Source organism: Fundulus heteroclitus, unplaced genomic scaffold (assembly GCF_011125445.2).
Source record: "Fundulus heteroclitus isolate FHET01 unplaced genomic scaffold, MU-UCD_Fhet_4.1 scaffold_74, whole genome shotgun sequence".
Taxonomy (NCBI): domain Eukaryota; kingdom Metazoa; phylum Chordata; class Actinopteri; order Cyprinodontiformes; family Fundulidae; genus Fundulus; species Fundulus heteroclitus.
This window is the reverse complement of record NW_023397186.1, coordinates 1,106,346-1,130,044: the sequence shown is the minus strand read 5'-3', so window position 1 is coordinate 1,130,044 and position 23,699 is coordinate 1,106,346. Positions and strand designations below refer to the sequence as shown.

At 42.8% G+C, this 23,699-nt stretch overlaps 1 protein-coding gene across 1 annotated transcript; it reads right to left on the bottom strand.

Moving 5' to 3' along the window:
• Positions 1–3,001: 3,001 nt before the first annotated feature.
• On the bottom strand, positions 3,002–23,438 carry LOC105924831 (sialic acid synthase). The gene is made up of 6 exons (XM_036134098.1): positions 23,236–23,438; positions 9,308–9,523; positions 9,127–9,226; positions 8,107–8,261; positions 4,006–4,272; positions 3,002–3,899 (listed from the first exon to the last, which is right to left on the bottom strand). Exons 1-6 carry the CDS (start codon positions 23,365–23,367, stop codon positions 3,690–3,692), a joined length of 1,080 nt encoding a protein of 359 aa, XP_035989991.1. The 5' UTR covers positions 23,368–23,438; the 3' UTR covers positions 3,002–3,689.
• Positions 23,439–23,699: the final 261 nt, after the last annotated feature.

Below are 23,699 nucleotides of genomic sequence, written 5' to 3'. Positions count from 1 at the left end.
TATTTTTCAAGCACTTTTGAGAATTGGAATGAAAACATCCTAGTGCCAAATGTTAAACTCTGGACCATGATGGCTAAATAACTAATCATGACGCACTGATGTTTACACAATGTGTAAACAAATGTGTAAATAAATACCGTGCCGATATATTTTTTTGCCTCTTAAACAAAGATAGACATGGTATTAGGTATTAATAAAAATTTTACATTTCAATAAAGTCATAAGTTTTATTGATCGTTTTTTCACTCTCTCTCACACACTAATTCTGAGCTTTCACACCAACAACAGTATTTTTGTTTGCTGTTTACATCCATATTCATACAGTTTAAGCCTGGAAAAAGGTTTTAAATTTCCAGGTCATTCCAGTCTGACACTTTGCTTGTAACTGGGCAGGAGCTTAATACCCTGAATGAGACTGTTTAGCATAGTATGGTGGAGGGATATTTCAGCTGGATACACTCAAAGTGTCTAGTGCAGGCAGGTCTCTTAATAACCGCTGTTTCGTCACTTATTTTAGAGCCCAAATAAGTGATTTCACTTTCAGAAACGTGCCCAAAAAAAAAACGCAACCCGTGACTTATAAAATTTACAAGCGCCTTTAGAATAAAAGAAGCCCAAAGTCGCATGAAATGAACAGCCTGTGCAACAGTGAGCGCAGGTCTGTTTTGCTACAGTCTCTAGCTCTCTTGAAACTACGGAAAGCGCCGAGGATAAAAGAAACACAGTCCGGAGAGCGCGGTGGGGAAAAACATTAGGGAACGTGTGTGTGTTTTGACGCGCGATTAACGGCGACAAAAAAAATTTTGGGCGTTGTGGTCTTATGCGTTAAAACTGACAGCCCTAATTTATATACATTTTTAAATTCAGACCAGAGGGGGGGGGTGTCCCCCCCAGGGATAAAACATGAATGACCAGAGGGGGGGGGGGACACACGCAGGGTTATAAATCACGTGTCGTCATAGTCCCCATCTTGGGAAGGGACAGTGTGGTTAAGCTGCAGCTAGCTTGCTGAAAAGCGTCTGAAGCGTCCATCCCCGTTCTTAGAGCTACTTCTGCTTTTCAATGCTGCTACATCAAATGGCGACGTCTTGAATGTGATGTTTAAACAACTGCGAGTTGAACTAAGATTTGCTGCCTCTCATTTTAATCCATTTTTGACTTTTATTTCCACATATATTTTGCATGTTTGGTTTAGTAGTGAGTAGAGTTCCAAAGTTGTTGAATCAGAGAATCACTGTAACAGGGAATTGCTTTTGGTTCAATAAAAGCAACAACTTGTGGAATAGTAATTGTTTGTGTTCATTCCAATTCACAGTTGCATGGTCTTTCAGAATATAGAGGTACCACTTTTCGTGTTAACATCTGACATTAAAACAGAGACACAATCATTGAATGGTGATATGGAGTAAGGGTTTAAACTCGAATTGCAGTTATATTGGGGTTCTCATAGCTGGATAAATCTCATCGGTCAGAAGCTGATCGGATAATCTTGTTCCGGCATAAATGAGTTCATAACAGCTAATTAATAAATACATTAGTGGTATTTAGGCATTACAAGTTTAGAGCCTTATAATCACCACCATTTGAGTCATATTTTGTTATAGCTACTATTTGAGTTTGACTAACCTATTATTAAAATTATAACACCAAATTATAATTAATAATAATAATCATATTCAAACAGCTTCTGGCATAACACAGGTGTAGCATTTACCATATATTTTATTGACATCTTCCGGAGATGGAACTGTATATTTCTGCTACTTTTATGTAGATCACAGGATCAATCGCAAGGTAACTTGTATCACTTGTTCAGGTTTCTATTGAATCAAATCGTTAGTGGGCAGATATTGTAGTTTGCTTTATTTTGAGCCATATAAAAAGAAGAAAGAAAAACAGACAGAAAAAAATAAATGTATGTTATACCCCATACTGAGTAAAAAAAAGAAACAAAAAATACATCTAAATACGCATATATACAAATATGTGTAATAAATAATACACATGTAGTATGAACCAGACAATGTCTAAGTCATCCAGTTAATTCTTTTTTTACATAATACTGTATTTATACATAAATAAAAAAATTTATCTCGAAAAGGAATGGGAAGAAAGAAAAACTTATTTACTCTCACTCCTATTCATACATAATCATGTGATTGTCACTTTAATTTGAGACTTGGTAAATCATGTTATGTACAGAAATGTTTTTTTTTTTACTTTTTATTTGTGATGCATTTCTTTAACACCCCTGATGTCACTAATTTCATCATCACCACATTAATATTTTCACTATACATAATACATAAATATTTGTTATATACTAAAAGATTGTGTGCCTATTATAATATGGATTCATATAATGCAATATCTTCTTATGTAATTCTTTAAATCTCCAGATCAGTGCTCTCTTTAAATACATCCCAGTCGGTGTGTTCAAAGCAGTCGTGTAAAGCTAAGCAGCAGGCCTCCTCAGTCCAAACCTTAATGGTTTTGATCACGGATCTTGTTCTGCAGATCAGTGGTCTGTGGTGTTAGAGATTATGAGACTACAGAGACTGGACAGCAATATTGTTTACCATGGAGATTACAGATAAAAGGACTCTGGAAGCCAGAGCCTGTAAACATCCCTCTACTTTTTAGATTAAATATGGTAAAATCTACCTATGGTTTCAAGAGTCTTTTATTGCTACAGAAGTCTACAATAGAAACACCACATTATTCAGTAAACGAACCTAGGGTGACCGCAGCCTGATTTATAGAGTAACAGTAGGCAGGGATCAGGTCCACAGAGATGTGATCTGATGACTCAAAGTGTTGACGCAACAGTTTTATATGCTCCTGGGATATTGCATTAAATTTGATTTAATATATTATATTCTCTGGTCGGGAACTCAATGAATTTATGGAACTTGGGGAGCACAGCTTTTAATTCAACATGGTTAAAGTCAACAACTTAGACTCAACAAATAGGTATGCTAAAAAGAGGCAGAGGACATTATTTATTGCCAACATTTTTTATTAGAGATTTGTATTTTTTCAAAACATGTCTGTTCTCAGATGCAAATATGTCAATATCACATGTGGGAGTTTACATCTTTCATCTTTATATGGTGACAAAATGCTGATAGTAGCAGATTTATCCCTCTCTGACTTGGATAATTGACAACCAAATCTGTTGTAAAGTCCAGGACTTGACAATACCAAGTACCTAAACAGAAGACAACTGGAGTTCCCTTCAACTCTGAATATAGCTTCACATCCAGCCATGTTCAGAACTGAAGAAAGCTTTAGTATGAAAGGTGAAACATCTTCAAGAAACATAAGTCCAGTTGCCTTCCGCTTAAGTACTAAGAAGCATGACATGCCAATTGTGAATCTTTTTTAAGTACCAACCACAGAGCTAAAAATATGACCAAGTCTCTAGATTCATTTTGAAAAAAATTAAATCAAAACCCCAGTTAGACTTTACCTCGAGCAAAGGAAGAAAATCATTTAGAAAACCTGAGATGACAACTGAGACAACTCAGTTCACTCTTCAGCTGTAATTTAAATGACTGATTATTTAAAATAAATTTGACAAAGCCACCACACACCAAGAAAATCACTCCCAAAATCACTTGTGTCACTTTGGACCCCATTTAAACGATCCCCTCGAGAAGACTGAAAACTAAGTGTTTTTTTTTTTATTAAAATCCAGCTTTTTGCACATAGTTGTCCACCATGTTTGGCAGGACGCTGTCATCCTCCTCCACATTCTGGTTCACAGTCTTCCCAACCAGCTGGAAGATGTCACCAGCTGGGATGCCCATGGGTTCAGCCACCTTCACCCCCAACATGTCCAGTGTCAGGACTGTTCCTTTGGAGATTTTCACCTTGGCCACCACTGACTTTCCCAGCTGAAGGCAAAGGAATCAAGAGGAAAGAGATTATAAAAGATGAAAAGTTTTTGATCTAATGCTTTGTAATTTTGGGTAACTCTAATAAGTAGAAAGTCTAACTAACCTTGCCATGGCACACCTTCTCGCAGGGCAACATCTGCTTGATGCTACTCCCCATTGCCCTCTCCACCAGACGAATAGAGCAAATCAGCTCAGCCAGTTCAGAGGGTTCCAGTGAGGCCCCGTGGTCACTACCTCTCCAGGATTTATCGAGGGTAACGTGACGCTCAACGACCTTCGCTCCCATAGCCACCGCTGCCACAGAGATGCTGATTCCAGTCTCGTGACCAGAATATCCAATGGGAATATCAGGAAATTCCTTCTGAAATTCCTAAAGTAAATAAGTGGATAATATATTTGTTATTTAAAAACAAAGTAGCTACTTTGGAAATTAACCACTTAAAGGAGTAAAAGCGATTTTTCACCACTAGGCGTGGCTTGACGCTGTCTGTAGACCAAAACAAGATGTGTATCAAGCCACGCCTCTCTCCACCTCTCCTGTAACTGCAGCCCAGCACTCATTTCCCCTCCTGTTCTCACCCATCACCAGCATCACCTTTCGGGGGAACACCACTACTTCTAGTAAAGAAGTAAGCAACTAAGCAACTGCTTTATAAGGTTTTTAGCAAGAGAATGTTTGGATCTGCTGGGCGGGCTCTCCGCCATCTTGTGCATACACAACACTGCTCTGGCAGTGGCATTTTATTGGCAGGTAGTGGCAGCTGTTCTCCACTGAACCAAGGCCTGCAACGAATTTGCCAACTTGTTTACCAAGAATATCCTAAAAATTACACGAGCAGTTTGTACATCCATGTCAAGTTCAGTACCAAAGGTGTCTCCAACTAGACCTCATCTTCACAAAATGTCTCAATTGAGCCAAATAAACCACAAAGGAAAACATACACTATCTAAGTTCCTCCTCCTGCTGCCTTCATGTTCTACCCACAGCTTTCTTTAAGAAAGTTTTGCCTGTCACAACATCTGATTTGACTCAGATAATAAATGCGTCCCTTCCTTCAAGTATATTCCCAGAGGCCCTACAAACAGCAATTATCAAACCACTGTTGAAAAAGAACAATTTGGACAAACTACTTCTGCAGAACTACAGGCCCATCTCAAATTCCCCCTATCATTCGTAGGATTATTGAAAAAGATGTGTTTCAACAATGGAATACCTTCTTAACATTGACCAGGCGCTTTGACATTTTCCAGCCAGGTTTCCATGCTCACCACAGTACAGAGACCACCCTTTTCAAGGTGCTTAATGCCATCCATATAAAAGCAGACTGTGGAAGGACCACAGTGCTGGTCTTATTGGACCTTAGTGTAACATTTGATACTCCATTCTGTCAGAGCATCTGGAAAACTGGGTCGGCCTTCCTGGTTTCAATCCTACTTAAAGGACAGGGACCTTTTTGTGTCAATAGGTAATTTTACATCAGAGACCACAAAAACCACATGTGGTGTTCCCCAAAGGTCCATATTGGGTCCCCTCCTATTCAATATCTACATGCTCCCTCTAGCTCAGATCATAACAAACATCAGTTACCATAATTATGCAGATGACACAGTTCTATATTACCATGTCACCAGATGACTACGAAATCATTCAAGTGCTGAGTGAATGCTTAGAAGAAATTAATGCATGGATGTGGCAAAAAAAAAATCAATTGAATAAAAACAAAACTGAAGTAATTCTTTTTGGAGTGATCAAAAGTTAGCACATAGCTTCAGCTGCTTCAGCTAGGAACCACCGATCAGGCCCGAAATCTGGGTGTAATAATGGACTCAGACCTGAACCTTCAAAGGCATCCAGACACAATAACAAAGTTGTCCTTCTGTCACCTGAAGAACATTTCTAGGATTAAAGAACTAATGTCTTAGCAGGATCTCAAAAAACTAATCCATGCATTTATCTTTAGTCAGATTAATTACTGCAACGGTGTCTTCACAAGTCTGCTAAAAAGTTAATTAGACAGCGGCAGTTGATCCAGAATGCAGCTGCCTGCATCCTCACTAAGACTAAGAAAGTAGACGACATCACCTCAGTTCTAAAGTCCTCAGAGAATAGACTTTAAAATACTTCTGTTAGTCTATAAATCACTGAATGGCTTAGCATCTAAACACATCACAGACTTGTTATCAGTGTACCAACCTTTCAGACCACTTAGGTCTTCTGGCTCAAAATACTCTGCACACTCAGAACCAGAACCAAACATGGAGAAGCAGCATTTAGTTTTTATGTTCCACTTATCTGGAACAAACTCCCAAAGGACTGTAAAAGTGCTTAAACCCATGAGGTTAAAACTAGGGCTGGGCAACGATTAAAATTTTTAATCGCGATTAATCGCATAATTTGCCCGATTAATCATGATTAATCGCATTGTATGCGCAAACTCCAAGAATGAATTCAAAAGTAGTGTAAAGAGCACTTTTATTTTAATGTTCTGCTGCCATATGAACAAAAGTGTTGTAACATTTGTAGCACTTATCTTATTTTATACTGGATATTTTCAACCCATCTATTGAATTTAGTGCACTAGTTGATCTTTTCTTCATAAGAGAACAGCAAGCACTGTAGCCAAAATATGGCCTTTTTTGACCTGCTGTATATTAGCCAGTCCCTAAGCTTGATGTATCATGAAACTGTTGACCTTTTGGGTTTTGTGGTTTTTATTTTATTATTACAATTAAATAATAATAATAATAATAACAATAATGTTATGTTCAGTGTTTTTTCGCTAATCCACCTCTTATATATTTCAATCCTTATGTAATTTTGTCTGTGTTATGTGCACCTGCCTGTTGCTTTAATCCTATAAATTTCCCCGTCGTGGGATAAAAAAAAGGATTAGCTAATGTTATCTTATCTTAAATAACACTTTTTAATATATGTACTGCGTTCTTTCAAGGTCTTAATTACATGTTATGTGTGGGCTCCAGTAACATATGATAGATAATATCTACTTTGAAAGTTAACATGAACTGCTGCTGAAGATGAACACTGATCTACCTGGATGTTCCATGGAGGACTGAAACGCCTCAGTCAGAGACGTCTGTGGGTCTGTCGGGGCAATGACAGAAGTTTCGTCTCCTCTGTCCGTTTCTGTGGCTCGACGTTTTCATGTTTTTTCATGTGCTTAGATAAATTTGTTGTGTTTCCACTGAAATGAACCGGCTTTTTACAAAACATACAGCTGGATTTCATTTACGGTATTAAAATAAAGCCAAACGGCTTTCCGCTGCTGCGGTCTCTCTCAGCTGTTTGTGTGTTGTATTTGTGTGAGAGCTGAGTGGGCGGGCCAGGCTGAGCCATGTACGAGAGGGGAGGGGGAGCACCAGAGTGCTGCCGTGACAGCGCGCTGCAGTCAGCGCGCGTGCTGACTGACACTGACTGAAAGCATGTGAGCAACATGCGTTAATGCACGATAAAATAAATATCGCCGTTAATAGTCTAATGAATTAACACGAAATTAACGCGTTAACTTGCCCAGCCCTAGTTAAAACATATTTGCTTAGCGCTGCTTTCATTAATGTTTTCGTTTGCAGTTAAAAATTGTCTTATATCTTACTGCTACTAATCCACTGCAATGTGCTTTCCTTTTTAATGTTTCCCTTTGTCTCTGCAATGTTTTTGTCATGGTTCAGTTTTGGCCTGGCTGTTTTCCTGGTTATTTTCCTGTACCTCCTCCTCTCACACAGCTCAGCCTCCACTCCCTCAGCAGTCAGTCACACCTGTTGGCACTAATCAGTCCGAACTCACTCCACCTGCCAGCCTCTCTACAAAAACCTCTCTCAGTCTTCTCTTCCCCACCGGTTCGTCATCAGTCTCCACGTCTGTCATCCAAGTAAGTGTTTTACTTTGTTGCTGGATCTCCTGTTACCTCTGTGCCCCAGCCCTGCACTTCCAAGGACTCTCTTTGCCGCACCTCTGGATCCACAGCAGCCCTGCACCTCCAAGAACTCTCTCCGGTCCTCCAACTCCTGCTCCCATCTACATCGTTCTGCTCCTGCTCAGTCGAGACTCTATCGTATTGTTACTGAAAAGTGCTTAATAAATAAATTTGCCTTGCCTAAAATCAACGTTAACCTTTCCAAACCTAATTCTCTGCAGCCTCCAATGTTTCTCTGATGCTCGTATTTTTAAGAGTAGTATGCTATTCACCGTGATCACTCTGAGGTTGACAGCTTCAGGGTCCAGAGGGTAGGTGCTGGTGCACTGGAGGATGGTAAAGTTTTCATTGTGCTGCTTCACCGTCTTGTACACCTGACGGATTGTCTCCATGGACTGCATCCCACTGGATATCACCATGGGACGGCCTGATACAAAAAAGAGGGGAGCATCCTAATCATTATAAACAATCAGAGGCAATAAAAAAACAGTTTTCAAAAGACAATTTTCTTAAGAGAAAAGTGCTATCCGGACCAACCTGGTTAAAAAAAATCAGTCACCACCTAAATCTAATTTCAGATTATGCTCTCTTAGCGGGAGTTACTGCCATTAAGCACTTGTGCTACCTGGTAATCAGCCTTACATCGCTGTGGAGGAATGATGTATCTGAAGCAACAAAGCTACCATCACTATGTTTGATTTGATGTTGGGATTTGGGTTGCATCCAGGTGGATGGTGGGGGTTTGGAGGTTGGGTAACCCTGTTGGGGCATGCGTGGTAGCTGCAATCATGGCAAATTCAAATGGTTAAAAGTCATAATGTGGCTGGTCTACTTTGGTGCTGGGTTGAGCCTGGATTTAATAAATTCAATCACACACTTAGGATAGCATCTTGAGACATCCTGTGTTGATCAAAACTGCTTTGACTTGTGTAGGAAACCAGCTTCTCTATATGGTATACCTTAAAAGTGCATGTGCCATGACAGCACATGTGAAGAACAGACATATTTGATGCTAAAGTGTATGTGATGTAGACGATTTGTCTATTAGCACAGAGAGTTTGAGGTGCAGTCAGATTTCTCTGGACACCAGTTGAAACTAAGTTTGAACAGCGGCATAAAGAAGGCGAGACTCCAGAATGAAACAGAAGCATTCTATTGTGGTGTTGATGAACAGGACTTTTGAATAAACTTGTCAAATTGGTATACGGTCTGTTAGTGATGATTATGTACAGACCTTTTTGTTTTTACTTAAAATCACAAGCCTTTGCGGAATAATGGTAATTCCCTCTCACCTTTCTTGGCTGTCTTCTCCAGGTAGGGAAAGTTATTGGCATCTGCAGATGCCACTTTAAAAAAAGGTACATTGATTTCATGGAGAAACTCCACTGCCATCTAAAACACAGAGATAGAAAAAGAAGTTGAACCTCTGAGCGGAATAATCATAATAAACCAGTAACTAAAAGTCAGTCTTACCTCGTCCATCCCTGAGGCAGTGAAGAAGATCCCCACTTCTGCAGCGTATTTCTGCAGCTCCCTGTACTGCTCATGGCTGAACTCCAGGTGGCGCTTGTGCTCACCATAAGTTTTCCCCCACGAGTTCTTGGAGGTGTAGGGACGCTCCAAGGCTTGCTTGTTGAAGCGCACCTCCAGCTCACTTTTCTGGAATTTGGCACAGTCAGCACCACAGTCCTATAGAAGAGGATATAATTACATATAAAATACATCTTGGACTTCATAGTTTTAAATCAACACACACATCAGCATTTGTAATAAAAATGTTCTTGTTATGGCATGTCACTGTAGAATACTCAGATAAAATTAGATGGGAGGCTACCCTTGACTATTGTCTGATGTTTTACTAACATCCACATTGTTATACTTTGAATAAATATATAACTATGCAACTTTTCAAACCTTTGTGGTACTTGCACTAATAAGCAGAAACATGCAGAAACCTTTAAAGGAGCAGGTGCACAAAATGACAATAAATTGGGCCATTTGGAAGATAATTAAGGAAAGAAGAGTTCAGCAATATATAACATACAGCAAGAACTGTTCGCTTTAAACATCCCATATTGATATTCGTATAAAGCCCTTAATAATCAAGCTTCATCATATATCAGAACTCTGATTACCCCGTATGTTCCTAACAGAGGACTTCACTCTTAGACTGTAGGTATACTGGTGGTTACTAGAGTCTCTAAAAGTAGAATGGGAGGCAGATCCTTTAGTTATCAGGCTCCTCTCCTGTGGGACCAACTTCCAGTTTTGGTCCGTGAAGCAGACACCATGTCTACTTTTAAGACTAGGCTTAAAACCTTCCTTTTTGACAAAGCTTATAGTTAGAGTGGCTTAGGTTACCCTTAGTTATCTCTATAGTTATGTTGCTATAGGCTTAAGCTGCTAGAGGACACCAGGGTCTCATTTACACTACCCTTGTTGAAACGATCCATGCTGAGCTCGGACCAAGCTTGGATCAGTTAACCAAGACGAGGTTGGTTCTGACGACCGTTTACACATCACCCTAGCACGGTTTCTCGCCTCCTAGTGACGATCTACGGTACTACTGCTCTCTGGGATTGAAGGAGGGACTCAAGCAAATCAAAATGGCGGTGCCCGTAACATTCAGGAAGTTATGCTTGGTTATAAATGCTTTTTGTGGCGAGTCAGGCGAAGAAGGCAACCTTTGGTGAATTTACTTGCCGGAGTTGGCTTTTAGATAAGACAAACGAACGTCTAATCAGGGCTTACAGACACAGGAAACAACAACAGACGTTGAGGTTCACACTGCTAAGCAGAATCATCACTGGAAACCATGTGGCACGGTAAGGAAGCTAGTATTTTTATGAATGTCTGTAACCGCAAAATTAGTCAGCTGACTGCTCATGTGCTCTTTGTTATCTGAGAAACGACCCAGGAAAAAACCGGGCCGAGCCCACTCATCGAACTGGTCTAGATGTAGCTCAGTCCGGTTGTGTCTGGCACGGTCCAGTTCAGTTTGCGAACCATTTACACTCGATAGCTATCTCAGTTACCGTGCTCGGACTGGTCTCGGCATGGTTAAAGAAGGGTAGTGTAAACGGGGTATATTTCTCTCACTCTGCTGAGTTCTCCTACTGTTCTTCAATTTGCATTGCTTTTTGTCATTTCAGCTTTTAACTTTTTGTTTTCTGTCATTTTTTTCTTTATAGTAGGTACACCTGGTCTGGCGTTCTGTTAGTTGTGACATCATCCAAGGAAGACAGATCACCTGCTATTACCATCTAATGTAGAACGGATTACTGGATCAATGTGTGCTTCTGTGCTTTTTTGTCTCTCTTTTTGTGTCTCTGCTCTGTCTTCTGTAACCCCCAGTCGGTCGAGGCAGTTGACTGTTCACACTGAGCCTGGTTCTGTTGGAGGTTTTTCCTTCCCGTTAAAGGGGAGTTTTTCTTTCCACTGTCGCTTCATGCTTACTTATTATGAGGGATTGCTGCTAAGCCATGGGCAATGCAGATGACTGTCCCTGTGGCTATACGCTTCTTCAGGAGGAGTGAATGCTGCTTGTCAAGACATGATGCAATCTACTGGGTTTCCTTAGACTGGAATTTCTTTTTGACCAATCTGTATAATCTGACCCAATCTGTATAATATGATTGAATTTGACTTTGGAAAGTGCCTTGAGATGGCATGTTTCATGAATTGGTGCTAAATAAATAAAACTGAATTGAATTGAGTATTACAGACAATTGATATAGACCTAAAACCTGATCCTGTTATTTTGTGATATTTATTTTGGGTGAAACGTTTATGAAATGGCGTAGCTTTCAGAGAGGTATAGCAGCCTCTCTGGAGGCCCTCCCCGGCATAGCAGTGTCCCTGCTAAACTGGGAAGGGCTTCCAGAGACGCTGTGTCATCTGCCAGAGACGCTGCTACGACGGGGTCACCAGCAAGATGGGCTTCTATGCCGGGGACGGCCGTCAGAGATGCTGCCTCCAGAGACGCTCCTACATCGGGGTTGCCCGCCAGAGACGTTGCTACGCCGGGAAAGGCCTTCAGAGACGCTGCTACGCTGAAGAAGGCCTCCAGGGATGCTGCTATGCCGGGGAAGTCCTCCATAGATGCTGCTACGCCGGGAAAGGCCTCAAGAGATGCAGCTATACCGGGGTCGCCCTCCAGAGACGCTGCTACGCTGAGGAAAGCCTCCAGAGACGCTCCTACGGCGGGGTCGCCCGCCAGAGACGTTGTTACGCCGGGGAAAGCCTCCAGAGATGCTGCTATGCCGGGGAAGGCCTCCAGAGACGTTGCTACACCAGGGAAGGCCTCCAGAGATGCTGATACCACGGGGTCGCCCTCTAGAGACACTGCTATGTCGGGGAAGGCCTCCAGAGATGCTGCTACACCGGGGTCACCCTCCAGAAATTCTGCTACATCAGGGTCGCCCTCCAGAGATGCTGCTACGCCGGGGAAGGCCTCAAGAGATGCTGCTATACCGGGGTCGCCCTCCAGAGACGCTGCTACGCTGATTAAGGCCTCCAGAGACGCTCCTACGTCAGGGTCGCCGGCCAAAGACATTGTTACGCCGGGGAAAGCCTCCAAAGATGCTGCTATGCCGGGGAAGGCCTCCAGAGACGTTGCTACACCAGGGAAGGCCTCCAGAGATGCTGCTACTACGGGGTCGCCTTCTAGAGACACTGCTATGTCGGGGAACTCCTCCAGAGACGCTGCTACGCCAGGGAAGGCCTCCAGAGATGCTGCTATGTCAGGGTCACCCACCAGAGATGCTGCCACACCAGGGAAGGCCTCCAGAGATGCTGCTACGCTGGAGAAGTCCTCCAGAGACGCTGCCATGCCGGGGTCACCCTTAAAGAAACGGTGCTACACCAGGTACGCCCTCCATAGATGCTGCTACGCCGGGGAAGGCCTCAAGAGATGCTGCCATACCGGGGTCGCCCTCCAGACACGCTGCTACGCTGAGGAAGGCCTCCAGAGACGCTCCTACGGCGGGGTCACCCGCCAGAGACGTTGTTACGCTGAGGAAGGCCTCCAGAGACGCTCCTACAGCGGGGTCACCCGCCAGAGACGTTGTTACGCCAGGGAAGGCCTCCAGAGATGCTGCTATGTCAGGGTCACCCACCAGAGATGCTGCCACACCAGGGAAGGCCTCTAGAGATGCTGCTACGCTGGAGAAGTCCTCCAGAGACGCTGCCATGCCGGGGTCACCCACAAGAAATGGTGCTACACCAGGTACGCCCTCCATAGATGCTGCTACGCGGGGGAAGGCCTCAAGAGATGCTGCTACGCTGAGGAAGGCCTCCAGAGACGCTCCTACGGCAGGGTCACCCGCCAGAGACGTTGTTACGCTGAGGAAGGCCTCCAGAGACGCTCCTACGGCGGGGTCACCCGCCAGAGACGTTGTTACGCCAGGGAAGGCCTCCAGAGATGCTGCTATGTCAGGGTCACCCACCAGAGATGCTGCCACACCAGGGCAGGGCTCTAGAGAGGCTGCTGCGCTGGGGAAGTCCTCCAGAGACGCTGCCATGCCGGGGTCACCCGCAAGAAATGGTGCTACACCAGGTACGCCCTCCATAGATGCTGCTACGCCGGGGAAGGCATCAAGAGATGCTGCTACGCTGAGGAAGGCCTCCAGAGACGCTCCTACGGCGGGGTCACCCGCCAGAGACGTTGTTACGCCAGGGAAGGCCTCCAGAGATGCTGCTATGTCAGGGTCACCCACCAGAGATGCTGCCACACCAGGGAAGGGCTCTAGAGAGGCTGCTGCGCTGGGGAAGTCCTCCAGAGACGCTGCCATGCCGGGGTCACCCGCAAGAAATGGTGCTACACCAGGTACGCCCTCCATAGATGCTGCTACGCCGGGGAAGGCCTCAAGAGATGCTGCTATGCTGAGGAAGGCCTCCAGAGACGCTCCTACAGCGGGGTCACCCGCCAGAGACGTTACGCTGAGGAAGGCCTCCAGAGATGCTCCTATGGCGGGGTCACCCGCCAGAGACGTTGTTACGCCAGGGAAGGCCTCCAGAGATGCTGCTATGTCAGGGTCACCCACCAGAGATGCTGCCACACCAGGGAAGGCCTCTAGAGATGCTGCTACGCTGGAGAAGTCCTCCAGAGATGCTGCTACGCCGGGGAAAGCCTCCAGAGATGCTGCTATGCCGGGGAAGGCCTCCAGAGACGTTGCTACACCAGGGAAGGCCTCCAGAGATGCTGCTACCACGGGGTCGCCCTCTAGAGACACTGCTATGTCAGGGAAGGCCTCCAGAGATGCTGTTACGCTGGAGAAGTCCTCCAGAGATGCTGCTACGGCGGGGTCACCCTCCAGAAATTCTGCTACATCAGGGTCGCCCACCATAGACGCTGCTACGCAGGGGTCGCCCTCCAGAGATGCTGCTACACCGGGGAAGACCTCAAGAGATGCTGCTACGCTGGGGAAGGCCTCAAGAGATGTTGTTACGCCGGGGAAAGCCTCCAGAGATACTGCTATGCCGGGGAAGGCCTCCAGAGACGTTGCTACACCAGGGAAGGCCTCCAGAGACGCTCCTACGACGGGGTCGCCCTATAGAGACACTGCTATGTCGGGGAAAGCCTCCAGAGATGCTGCTATGCCGGGGAAGGCCTCCAGAGACGTTGCTACACCAGGGAAGGCCTCCAGAGATGCTGCTACCACGGGGTCGCCCTCTAGAGACACTGCTATGTCAGGGAAGGCCTCCAGAGATGCTGTTACGCTGGAGAAGTCCTCCAGAGATGCTGCTACGGCGGGGTCACCCTCCAGAGATGCTGCTACGGCGGGGTCACCCTCCAGAAATTCTGCTACATCAGGGTCGCCCACCATAGACGCTGCTACGCAGGGGTCGCCCTCCAGAGATGCTGCTACGCTGGGGAAGGCCTCAAGAGATTTTGTTACGCCGGGGAAAGCCTCCACAGATACTGCTATGCCGGGGAAGGCCTCCAGAGACGTTGCTACACCAGGGAAGGCCTCCAGAGATGCTGCTACCACGGGGTCACCCTCTAGAGACACTGCTATGTCGGGGAACTCCTCCAGAGACGCTGCTACGCCAGGGAAGGCCTCCAGAGATGCTGCTATGTCAGGGTCACTCACCAGAGATGCTGCCACACCAGGGAAGGCCTCCAGAGATGCTGCTACACTGGAGAAGTCCTACAGAGATGCTGCTACGCCGGGGTCACCCTCCAGAAATTCTGCTACATCAGGGTCGCCCACCATAGACGCTGCTATGCCGGGGTCGCCCTCCAGAGATGCCGCTACGCCGGGGAGGGCCTCCAGAGACGCTGTGTTACCCGCCAAGAAGCTGCTACACCATGGTCACCTACTAGAGACACTGCTATTTTTTTTATTTTATTTTTTTCAACATTGACATTATTTTTCATTGTTCTGCATGGAGCAACAACATGACTTTCTTCAGGACTGTTGAAAATCTGGCAATATGCTGCCTTATGGTTGCATGTTTACCTATATTAATTATATGGTTTTGTGATAAAAATTATTCCAATGTTATTAAGAATGTTTTTCTTGTCACTGTGTTGACTTCATCTTATCCAACTATCACCTAGGTTTTTAAGACACCTCATTTGCATCGAGTGGGGAAATGACATGCTATTGATCTTCATGGCGTGACTGAAAATCTTCTGTGGCAATTGGCAGCTACTACTGCTCGAAAGGTTACAAATAGTAGTTGTTATGTTTGCACCCGCTTGCCTCATGCAACTCAGGGGTCATCTTTACTCCAACCATGACCAGTTAACATTACCACTGTGTTATATTTTTTTCTGCCTGTACAGCAGCGCCCTGTAATAGGTCCCAAATCCTTGAGTTTTCTAAACCCCTGAAACATTTTCCCTGGCCAATTCATTTCTCTCATCATTCTGTGTGGTTTCCCTATGGTTTCTCAAATGCTACAAATGTTAGTGTTGCAGGTTCTGTTATGATCCATCCAGTGTCATCACATATGCGGTCAGCACCCCTGTGTTTTGATCTTCCCTGCACCAGATCCAGCTTCAATTTGGGGAACGCAGCTAACTGTGATAATACTACGCCAGCATCTTGGGCGCTTAGAGATAATAGACCTAATAGCCTCCAGAGACGCTGCTATGCCGGAGAGGGCACTTCTAAAAAGGTAAGATGGTGCTATATTTATTAATTTCAAACACCCTCTTTAGGTTCTTCAATGCTTTATTTGTGCAAAGATTTAAAAAAAAAAAATGGATCTGTGAAATCTGGCATTTAGGCCATGTCACGGTAGCTGTGCTGTTCAAATGGTGAGTACTGTACATATGTCTTTGCACATGCACGTAATCTTTTAAATAGATGTCAGGGTATGTGGAGAAAAAGCTTCTACTTTAAACTGTTTGTTTCCTTTGCAGTTTCTGTTTTTTTGGTTGGTTTATTAAAATGTTTAAATTATGACACTGATAGTTTGCTGCCATTCTCACAGTTTTTGATGTGGTAAATGGAGAAGGTTTTATGGGAGGGCCTGCCAGACCCCTTAGCCTGGCAATATACCAGAAGGTTAAGTAGGCATTGCTTACAATTTCTGAAGTGTAAAATCAGTTATCCTTTATTTATTGCAGTTGCCTCTATAGGCTGGATTAAGATTACTCTATGCTTGACACACTTGTTTCCAACATTTGAGCATCTCACCTTCTTCCAAGACTGACGCGATTTTTGTCCAAGAATTATTACCAATTTGTTTAACACAGTGATCTTTTGTGTTAGATCAAAAGATATTCACTTACAGGCCCACAGCACCACAGCATTCTCATGTGATGTGTCCCAGTTTGTTTAAAGCCACAGTAATCTTAGTAGTATGTTAATGTCTGACTGAAAAAATATATTTAAACAAATCTCTCTGCCTTTAGTTTTGCATTTAGAAGAAGATACTTGTACTTACTATGGAACTGGGAAATATTTTTTGTACCAGTTTTACAAAGTCATGTTCTGTTTACAGAGTTTGGCAGGTTTTTTTTCTTTTTGTTTTTTTTTGGCAGCCAAACTGATGGCGGTTTTTACCATGGGATCAACACAGGTTTCTCCGTGTCTTCCACTTATGAATAATACAATCAGGAATGGCAAAATTATAACCTCAATGTTTTTATTAAGATTAGGACATGAGCCTACAATTAATAGAATAAATTTTAGACAATCGATTAGTCCCAACAAGCATTTAATTTGTAGCCTTCCAATCCATCTCTAATATACATCAAATAACCAAAACCCTTCATGATCCTCAGAAACACAATATAAGTTATATGAAATATGAACACAACCAAATTTCCATATTGGTAAAGGTAGCTCCTGCTCCTAGCTCCTTTTCCTTGACCCCCCACGGAGTTAGAACTCTATCGTGGGGGAATGGAGCCTTAGACTGCTGTGCTGATTTTGGACAGCCTTTAACTCTGACGTCAATACGTGACGGAAACGCTCATGGATGATGTGAGTCAAATCCGGGCCTACAGCCTTCCCGAAAATGAACTACAAAGTGCACTCTCTCTTCTCTCCAGACATTTTCATTGATTTACACCACTTATCATGGCAACTGCTGACGCACTTTGCTTTGGTTAAGAGTCCTTATCCTATAAGGTTATAGGGATTGAACCATTTATTAGTGATTAGTTCTTGACTTAGGCACAATATGATGGTTAATAATTCCTTTAACAATCGCTTTAATGTCCCACAATGGGGAAATTGGTTGCCTAAAGGTAATATTTTTTCTCCTTTCTCATTGGTTGCTTCTCTTCTGCGTTACAACTTAACATTAAATTACCTTTTAATTAATATTTGTTAATCTAGTGTGTAAGTCTGGTGTCTCCTAAGTGTTTTTGCCACTCTCACGCCCACTGTGAGAGAGCCCGAGGGCCGCCATTGGCGGCCCTTGGGCTCGGGGCGGATTCCCGGGTGGGTGCCGGCTCATTCTTGGCGGCTGCTTCGCGGGCTCTGTCGATGCTCCTGCCGGGGGGCGGGGGGCCCTGGGGTCCATGGCCGGTGCCACTTCAGCAAAGCTGGCTGCTGGCTGAGCCCGTGGGCTCGCCCACGTGGTTCCTGGGGGCTTCGGCATTGCGGTGGCTGGGGGATTTCCTCGGGGTCGTCTCTCCTCATACCTTGGTGGGGGGCAGAATTCCTGTGTTGGCCCCTCTAGGGCGTCCTTCTTTGGGGGTCTGGGGTTTTGGTTCCCCCGGCGCCCGCCTCAGTGCTCGGGGGAGGCGGGCCTTTGATTCTTCACAACCACTATTGAGCATTTTTCTTCTGGATAAATTTCACATACACAAGTGCACTCTCACAAACACCCACAGGTGCTGGGTTCCAGGTACTAAGTGTTCACTTCTATATAGAAAGCCCATCATTTATTTATTTACTTTCTTTTCTCAGCTATCACATTATACATCAGTTTAAATAATAATACATTTGATTTAGCAATGGTATCAAGGTGTTACTCTATTGTATCTGTTGCTTTATGTCTGTTGGTTGTGCTGTTCTTTTGCATCTCTCTTTCCAGGTGATGAAGCAGACGGAAGACGTTTTATCATTCTATCCCTTTTATCTGTTCTTTCTTTCACTTATTCTCTTTCTTTTTTTTCCTCATTCTTCCTTTACTCTCCTACTTTCCCATTGTAGTGTCCACATAATTTGAAATACTTCCCGCAGGAATCACAATAAAACTATTTACATGCATAAATCAAGCGGAGCATTATGGCGAAAGCTGTTTGCTCCACTTGTGAAAGTAAAATCTGTCGAGCTCTATTTGGCATTAAGACATCAATTCAATATTGCCACACTGCTAGACAGGACAGTGGGAAAAGAAAAAAAAAAAGAAGTGTCGTTTGTCTATATTCACCTTTTATTGTAATACATTTTATTTATAACCACCTTAAGATCACCCTGTGGGTTAACATGGTACTAAATAAAATTAAAAATATATAAATAGCATAGCAAATAATTTGAACTTGAATTCACTTGGACAGATATGAAAGTCAGAAATTTATGAATGAATAAGAGTGTGGTTTGCCTCATATGTTCATAAGATTGATTTATATTGAATGTGAAAGGGAGCCAGTGGGGTTAATGTACATGTGTGAAGTAGATGATGTAATGATGCAAGCTCAAGGACCGCGGAACCGGTAGGGCCGGTAGGGCCGCGGCCCTACCTACTTTTGATGATCAAACATGTAAAATAATATATATAAATAAAATAAAATTATTCAATAGCTATTTTTTCAAATGCACAATAGTCTATGGCAGCAGCATCATTCTCCAATGAGAAAGCGATAAATCATCCCATCTAAAAATGTATAGGGTAGTTCACTGCTATTGTTTTCATCCGGGTTTTTCGCGCATGCGCGACTGGTAGGCAAAAGGCGAACACAATGGCGGACGCAAACAGAGAAACTGCTCCAGACAGCCGCAGAAGCGGCTGCTGCTGCTGTAGCAGCCGCTTCTCCGGCCCGTGTAGAGATCGCCACCTCCCCTCCGCCGCTATTTAAGTAGAACAATGACTAGAGCAGAATTAAGTTGTATTTACCGGAGATGAAGTGTAGACTGCAAATTCTGTCGTAGTATGTTGGCTCCCCCAGTCCATTGGGAGTGTCTGCCTGCGCTCTTTTCATTGAAAATATCCATTTCTTTCTTCGTCCTTCCTCCTTCGGTAAACGACAGAAACGTACATCCAACGATTTGGAATGACTCTGTGTGCAACCTGGAGCACAACAAGTCGTAGGCATTGTTTAGATTCCAAAAATAAACTAACTAAAAGTACGCTCTAAATCACCCGTTTTGTCATGTAGTAGACGAGAACAGTACTGTTTGTGCCTACACGCCGGTGTTGTGCGCAGGTTTTGAAATTTACTTTAATCGGTAGCTGTTTCCAAAATTATAAAATACACACCACAAATTAATAAAACAAGGTCTTTAAACATTTTCTAAACAGTAAAAAATCACGTGATGTACATTTGCATTATTGATTGAAGGACTAGCAAGTCCGCTGGGTTAACTCGCCACTTCTTCTAAAAAACACCGTAGGAAGAGCCTGCTTTATTACTTTGTGGTGTGTATTTTATAAATTTGGAAACAGCTACCGATTAAAGTAAATTTTACAACCTTGACTTGAGTTTTTTTTTATGTTATTTTTTTTTAACGAGAAATCTATCAGAAGTGAAGTGAAAGACTTAAAAATAGCATAAGAAGACCCTGTTTTATTAATTTGTGGTGTGCGCACAATACCGGACCTGGACGTAGCGCTGACGTCACGCGTGAACTACCCTATTGGCTGATTGTGTCATGTGATGAAAACAAAATGACCGCTACTTCGTTTGCTTCGTTAGCTTAGTTAGCTTTAAGGCTGTGTCCACCACTGAGCTATATAATACACTGGAGTGCTAATCACCGTCTGTTTGAACGAGTCGCTTTGAAGCCACCAGCCGCCATATTGGTACTCCCTATTTCCCCCCAGTAACTAGGGAATATGTGCGCTACAGCATCGAATAACGAGGATTTTCTAATGTTCAGGGGGGGCTTAAGACTTTTAAAATGTCAAATGCCATATACTTTTATGTTATGTTCTAAAAATATCAAGTACTGAGAAAGTCATGTGCTTAAATATTTTGCATTTTATTCATTTAAATTTATATGTTTAACATTTATAAATATATAAATAACAATGTACAAAAACATATATTTACATATGTGTATACATATATATACATATATACATATACACATACTTTTAATATGAATAACATGTAAAATATTTCAGCACCTAATTTCCTAGTAGTTAATAGTGTTAGTACATCCACTGACTGTAGAATTACCTGTGAAATATTTTTACACAGCCAGAAAACTGCTTGTTGTTGCAACCAAATCCTATGGGATTCTGTGAGAGTAGGGAGTAGCAAGATGGCGGCCAGTGACTTCAGTTTTTCGGCAAAATCAGCACTCCAGTGTATAATATAGCTCAGTGGTGTCCACTGCAAGTGCTGAGAGGTGTTTCTCGTCCCTCCGTCGTATCAAGACCTATCTGAGATTAACAACGACCCAGAAAAGACTAAATAGCTTGATGTATGCCCACACACACAGGGATCTTTTGACCATAGTGGATGCTTTGAGGATAGGACTTCATCCAGCATAATGACAGACGGAGCCATTTTTTGGGAATATTTAGAGCAGGGGTGAGTTTGACTTTTCTTTTTAAAGTATTTTTATTCTGTAAATATTGTGTTAGCTGTAATATAATGATTGTAAGTGGAAATAAATACGGGGCGTGTGTGCTGGAACGTCAGAAAAAAAGTTAAATAAATGGGTAGTTCACTTTCATCCGGGTTTTTCGCGCATGCGCGCCGGACTGATGGGCCCGACCAATTTGAAATGCGTTCCGCGGTCCATGTGCAAGCTGCTGTCTTTTTTACCAGTTGCAGTTTATGGAGGATTTTTTGGTGGACAGGGAGGGAAGGGTGTTGAATTTTAAAGTTGAGAGATGAGTGGACTGTGGACCAGTTTGGTAAGACAGGGAAGGAAGAACTTGCTTGATGCTGCAAAGATGAAAGTAAGTTAACCAGGTGATGTTATGGATGTGGAAAGTGAAGGAGAGGATGGAGAGGGCTGTCCAGGATGACGCCAAAGCTCTTAAACTGAAAGGTGGGAGAGATACAGGAATTGTCAATGCATATTTTAAAACTGCCAGATTTGGTTAAAGTTGACTTTGTACAACAAGCTAGTGTGGTATGTAATGTGTCATGATGTCCATGGCCCCAGGAATATATGGGCTGACTAGAAAAAATGTTCAGTCAAATTGATGATCTTTGCTTTAACCCATCAGCATAATAATTTAGTAGTGTGTTAATGTCTGAAAAAAAATTTGTTAACCAAAGCTCTTTGCCTTCATGTTTGCATTTAGAAGTAAAGATACTTGTACTTGTTGTGGAACTGGGAAATATTCGTCAAACCAGTTTTGCAAAGTCATGTTCTGTTTACAGTTTTGGGCAGTTTCTTTTATGGGTTTTTTTGGCAGCCAAACTGATGTCGGTTTTTTTTGTGGTTTTTTTTGTCTGTGTGCCTTTAGGGTGTCTTCTCATGGCACAATAAAAGGCAGGGATCTTCTATTTACCAAGGGATCAACACAGCTCTCTCTGTATCTTCATGAATAATACAACCAGGAATGGCAAAATTATAACCTTAATGTTTTCATTATTAAGAATAGGACATGAGCCTACAATTAATAGAATAAATTTTAGACAATGTATTAGTCCCAACAAGCATTTCATTTGTAGACTTCTGAGCTCTTTATTCTCTCGCAATGGGGAAATGTGGGCTTGACAGTGGCAAAAACACTTAGGATACACTAAACTTACACACAAAAAATATTAATAAAAAAAAGATAATTTAATGTTAAGTTGTAACACAGAAGAGAAGCAACTTATTAGAAAGGAGAAAAAAATATTACCTTCAGTTAACCAATTTCCCCATTGCAGGACATTAAAGCAATTCTCCTCTCTGGACATTTTCATCAATTTCCATGAGAGGGCTGTGCTGATATGTAAACAGTAATTGAACTTTATTGATCTCACAATGGAGAAATTCACTTCTGCCACTGTGCGGCACCTGGGGAGCAATCAGGGGTTGAGGGTCTTGCTCAGGGACCCAGAGTGCAGGCACTGGGGATCGAACCGGGTACTTGCATCCTTCTCAGAGCACAAGCGCACTGCTCTAACCACTCAGCCAACACTCCCCCTTCATGTCATGTCATGTCACGCAAAGGATTGTGAGACTTCGCTTTGGCTAAAGAGTCCTTACCCTATAAGATTATAGGGATTGAACCTTTGATTAGTGATTAGTTCTTGACTTAGGCACAATATGATGGTTAAGAATTCCTATAAGAATTGCTTTAATGTCCCACAATGGGGAAATTGGTTGCCTGAAGGTAATATTTTTTCCCCTTTCTCATAAGTTGCTTCTCTTCTGAGTCACAACTTAACATTAAATTACCTTTTTTTTTAATTCATATTTTTTAATCTAGTGTGTAAGTCTGCACTCTCACTGTCACACCCAAAGTTCCCCACTGTGAGAGAAGAAAAGGTTTGTCTAGGTAAGCACACCTTTAGACACAAAGTCAGAGTTTTGCATTTCATTTATATATTTTACAAGCTCTCATATTTAATTTAATTACCTGGATTTAATTTAATTGCCTGGATGATCAAAATATTTTACTTTTCTAAACCACATCTCTTAAAAATGTGTTGTATACATAAATAAAATTAATTCTATCTATATATCTCATATATATATATATATATATATATATATATATATATATATATATATATATATATATATATATATATGTATGTGTGTGTGTGTGTTGTGTTGTGTGTGTGTGTGTGTGAAACGAATATTAATCAAATTTACCTTTGCCATTTTAATCATCTTCTTGGCGATCTCGATGTCTCCCTGGTGGTTCTGTCCAATCTCAGCTATGATGAAGCACGGATGGTTCCCTCCGATCGGCCGCCCGGGACACAGCTCAAACTCCAGAGGCATCTTGGTGGCAGTGGGGAAAAATAAATGAGGTAGAAATAACTGCTGAAGCAAACTGTTGTGTGCAGATCGGGGTGTCAGGTGAATCATTTTATATGGATTACGCGTGAAAAGTGAGCTCCGCCTCGATAATTTGACGTAGGCCTATGTGTTTCATCAGCACCGCCCGAAGCTGCGCGCGCGCGCAATCGCGCACGCAGATAGCATAGGTTTGTGAAGCAAACCTATGCATAGGTTTGCTTCACAAACCTATGCTACGCAGAAAATAAAATCCAAGCTGAACTATAAACAAAATAATAATAAAGCAAGTTATTTGTACCATTTATCAATTCTGG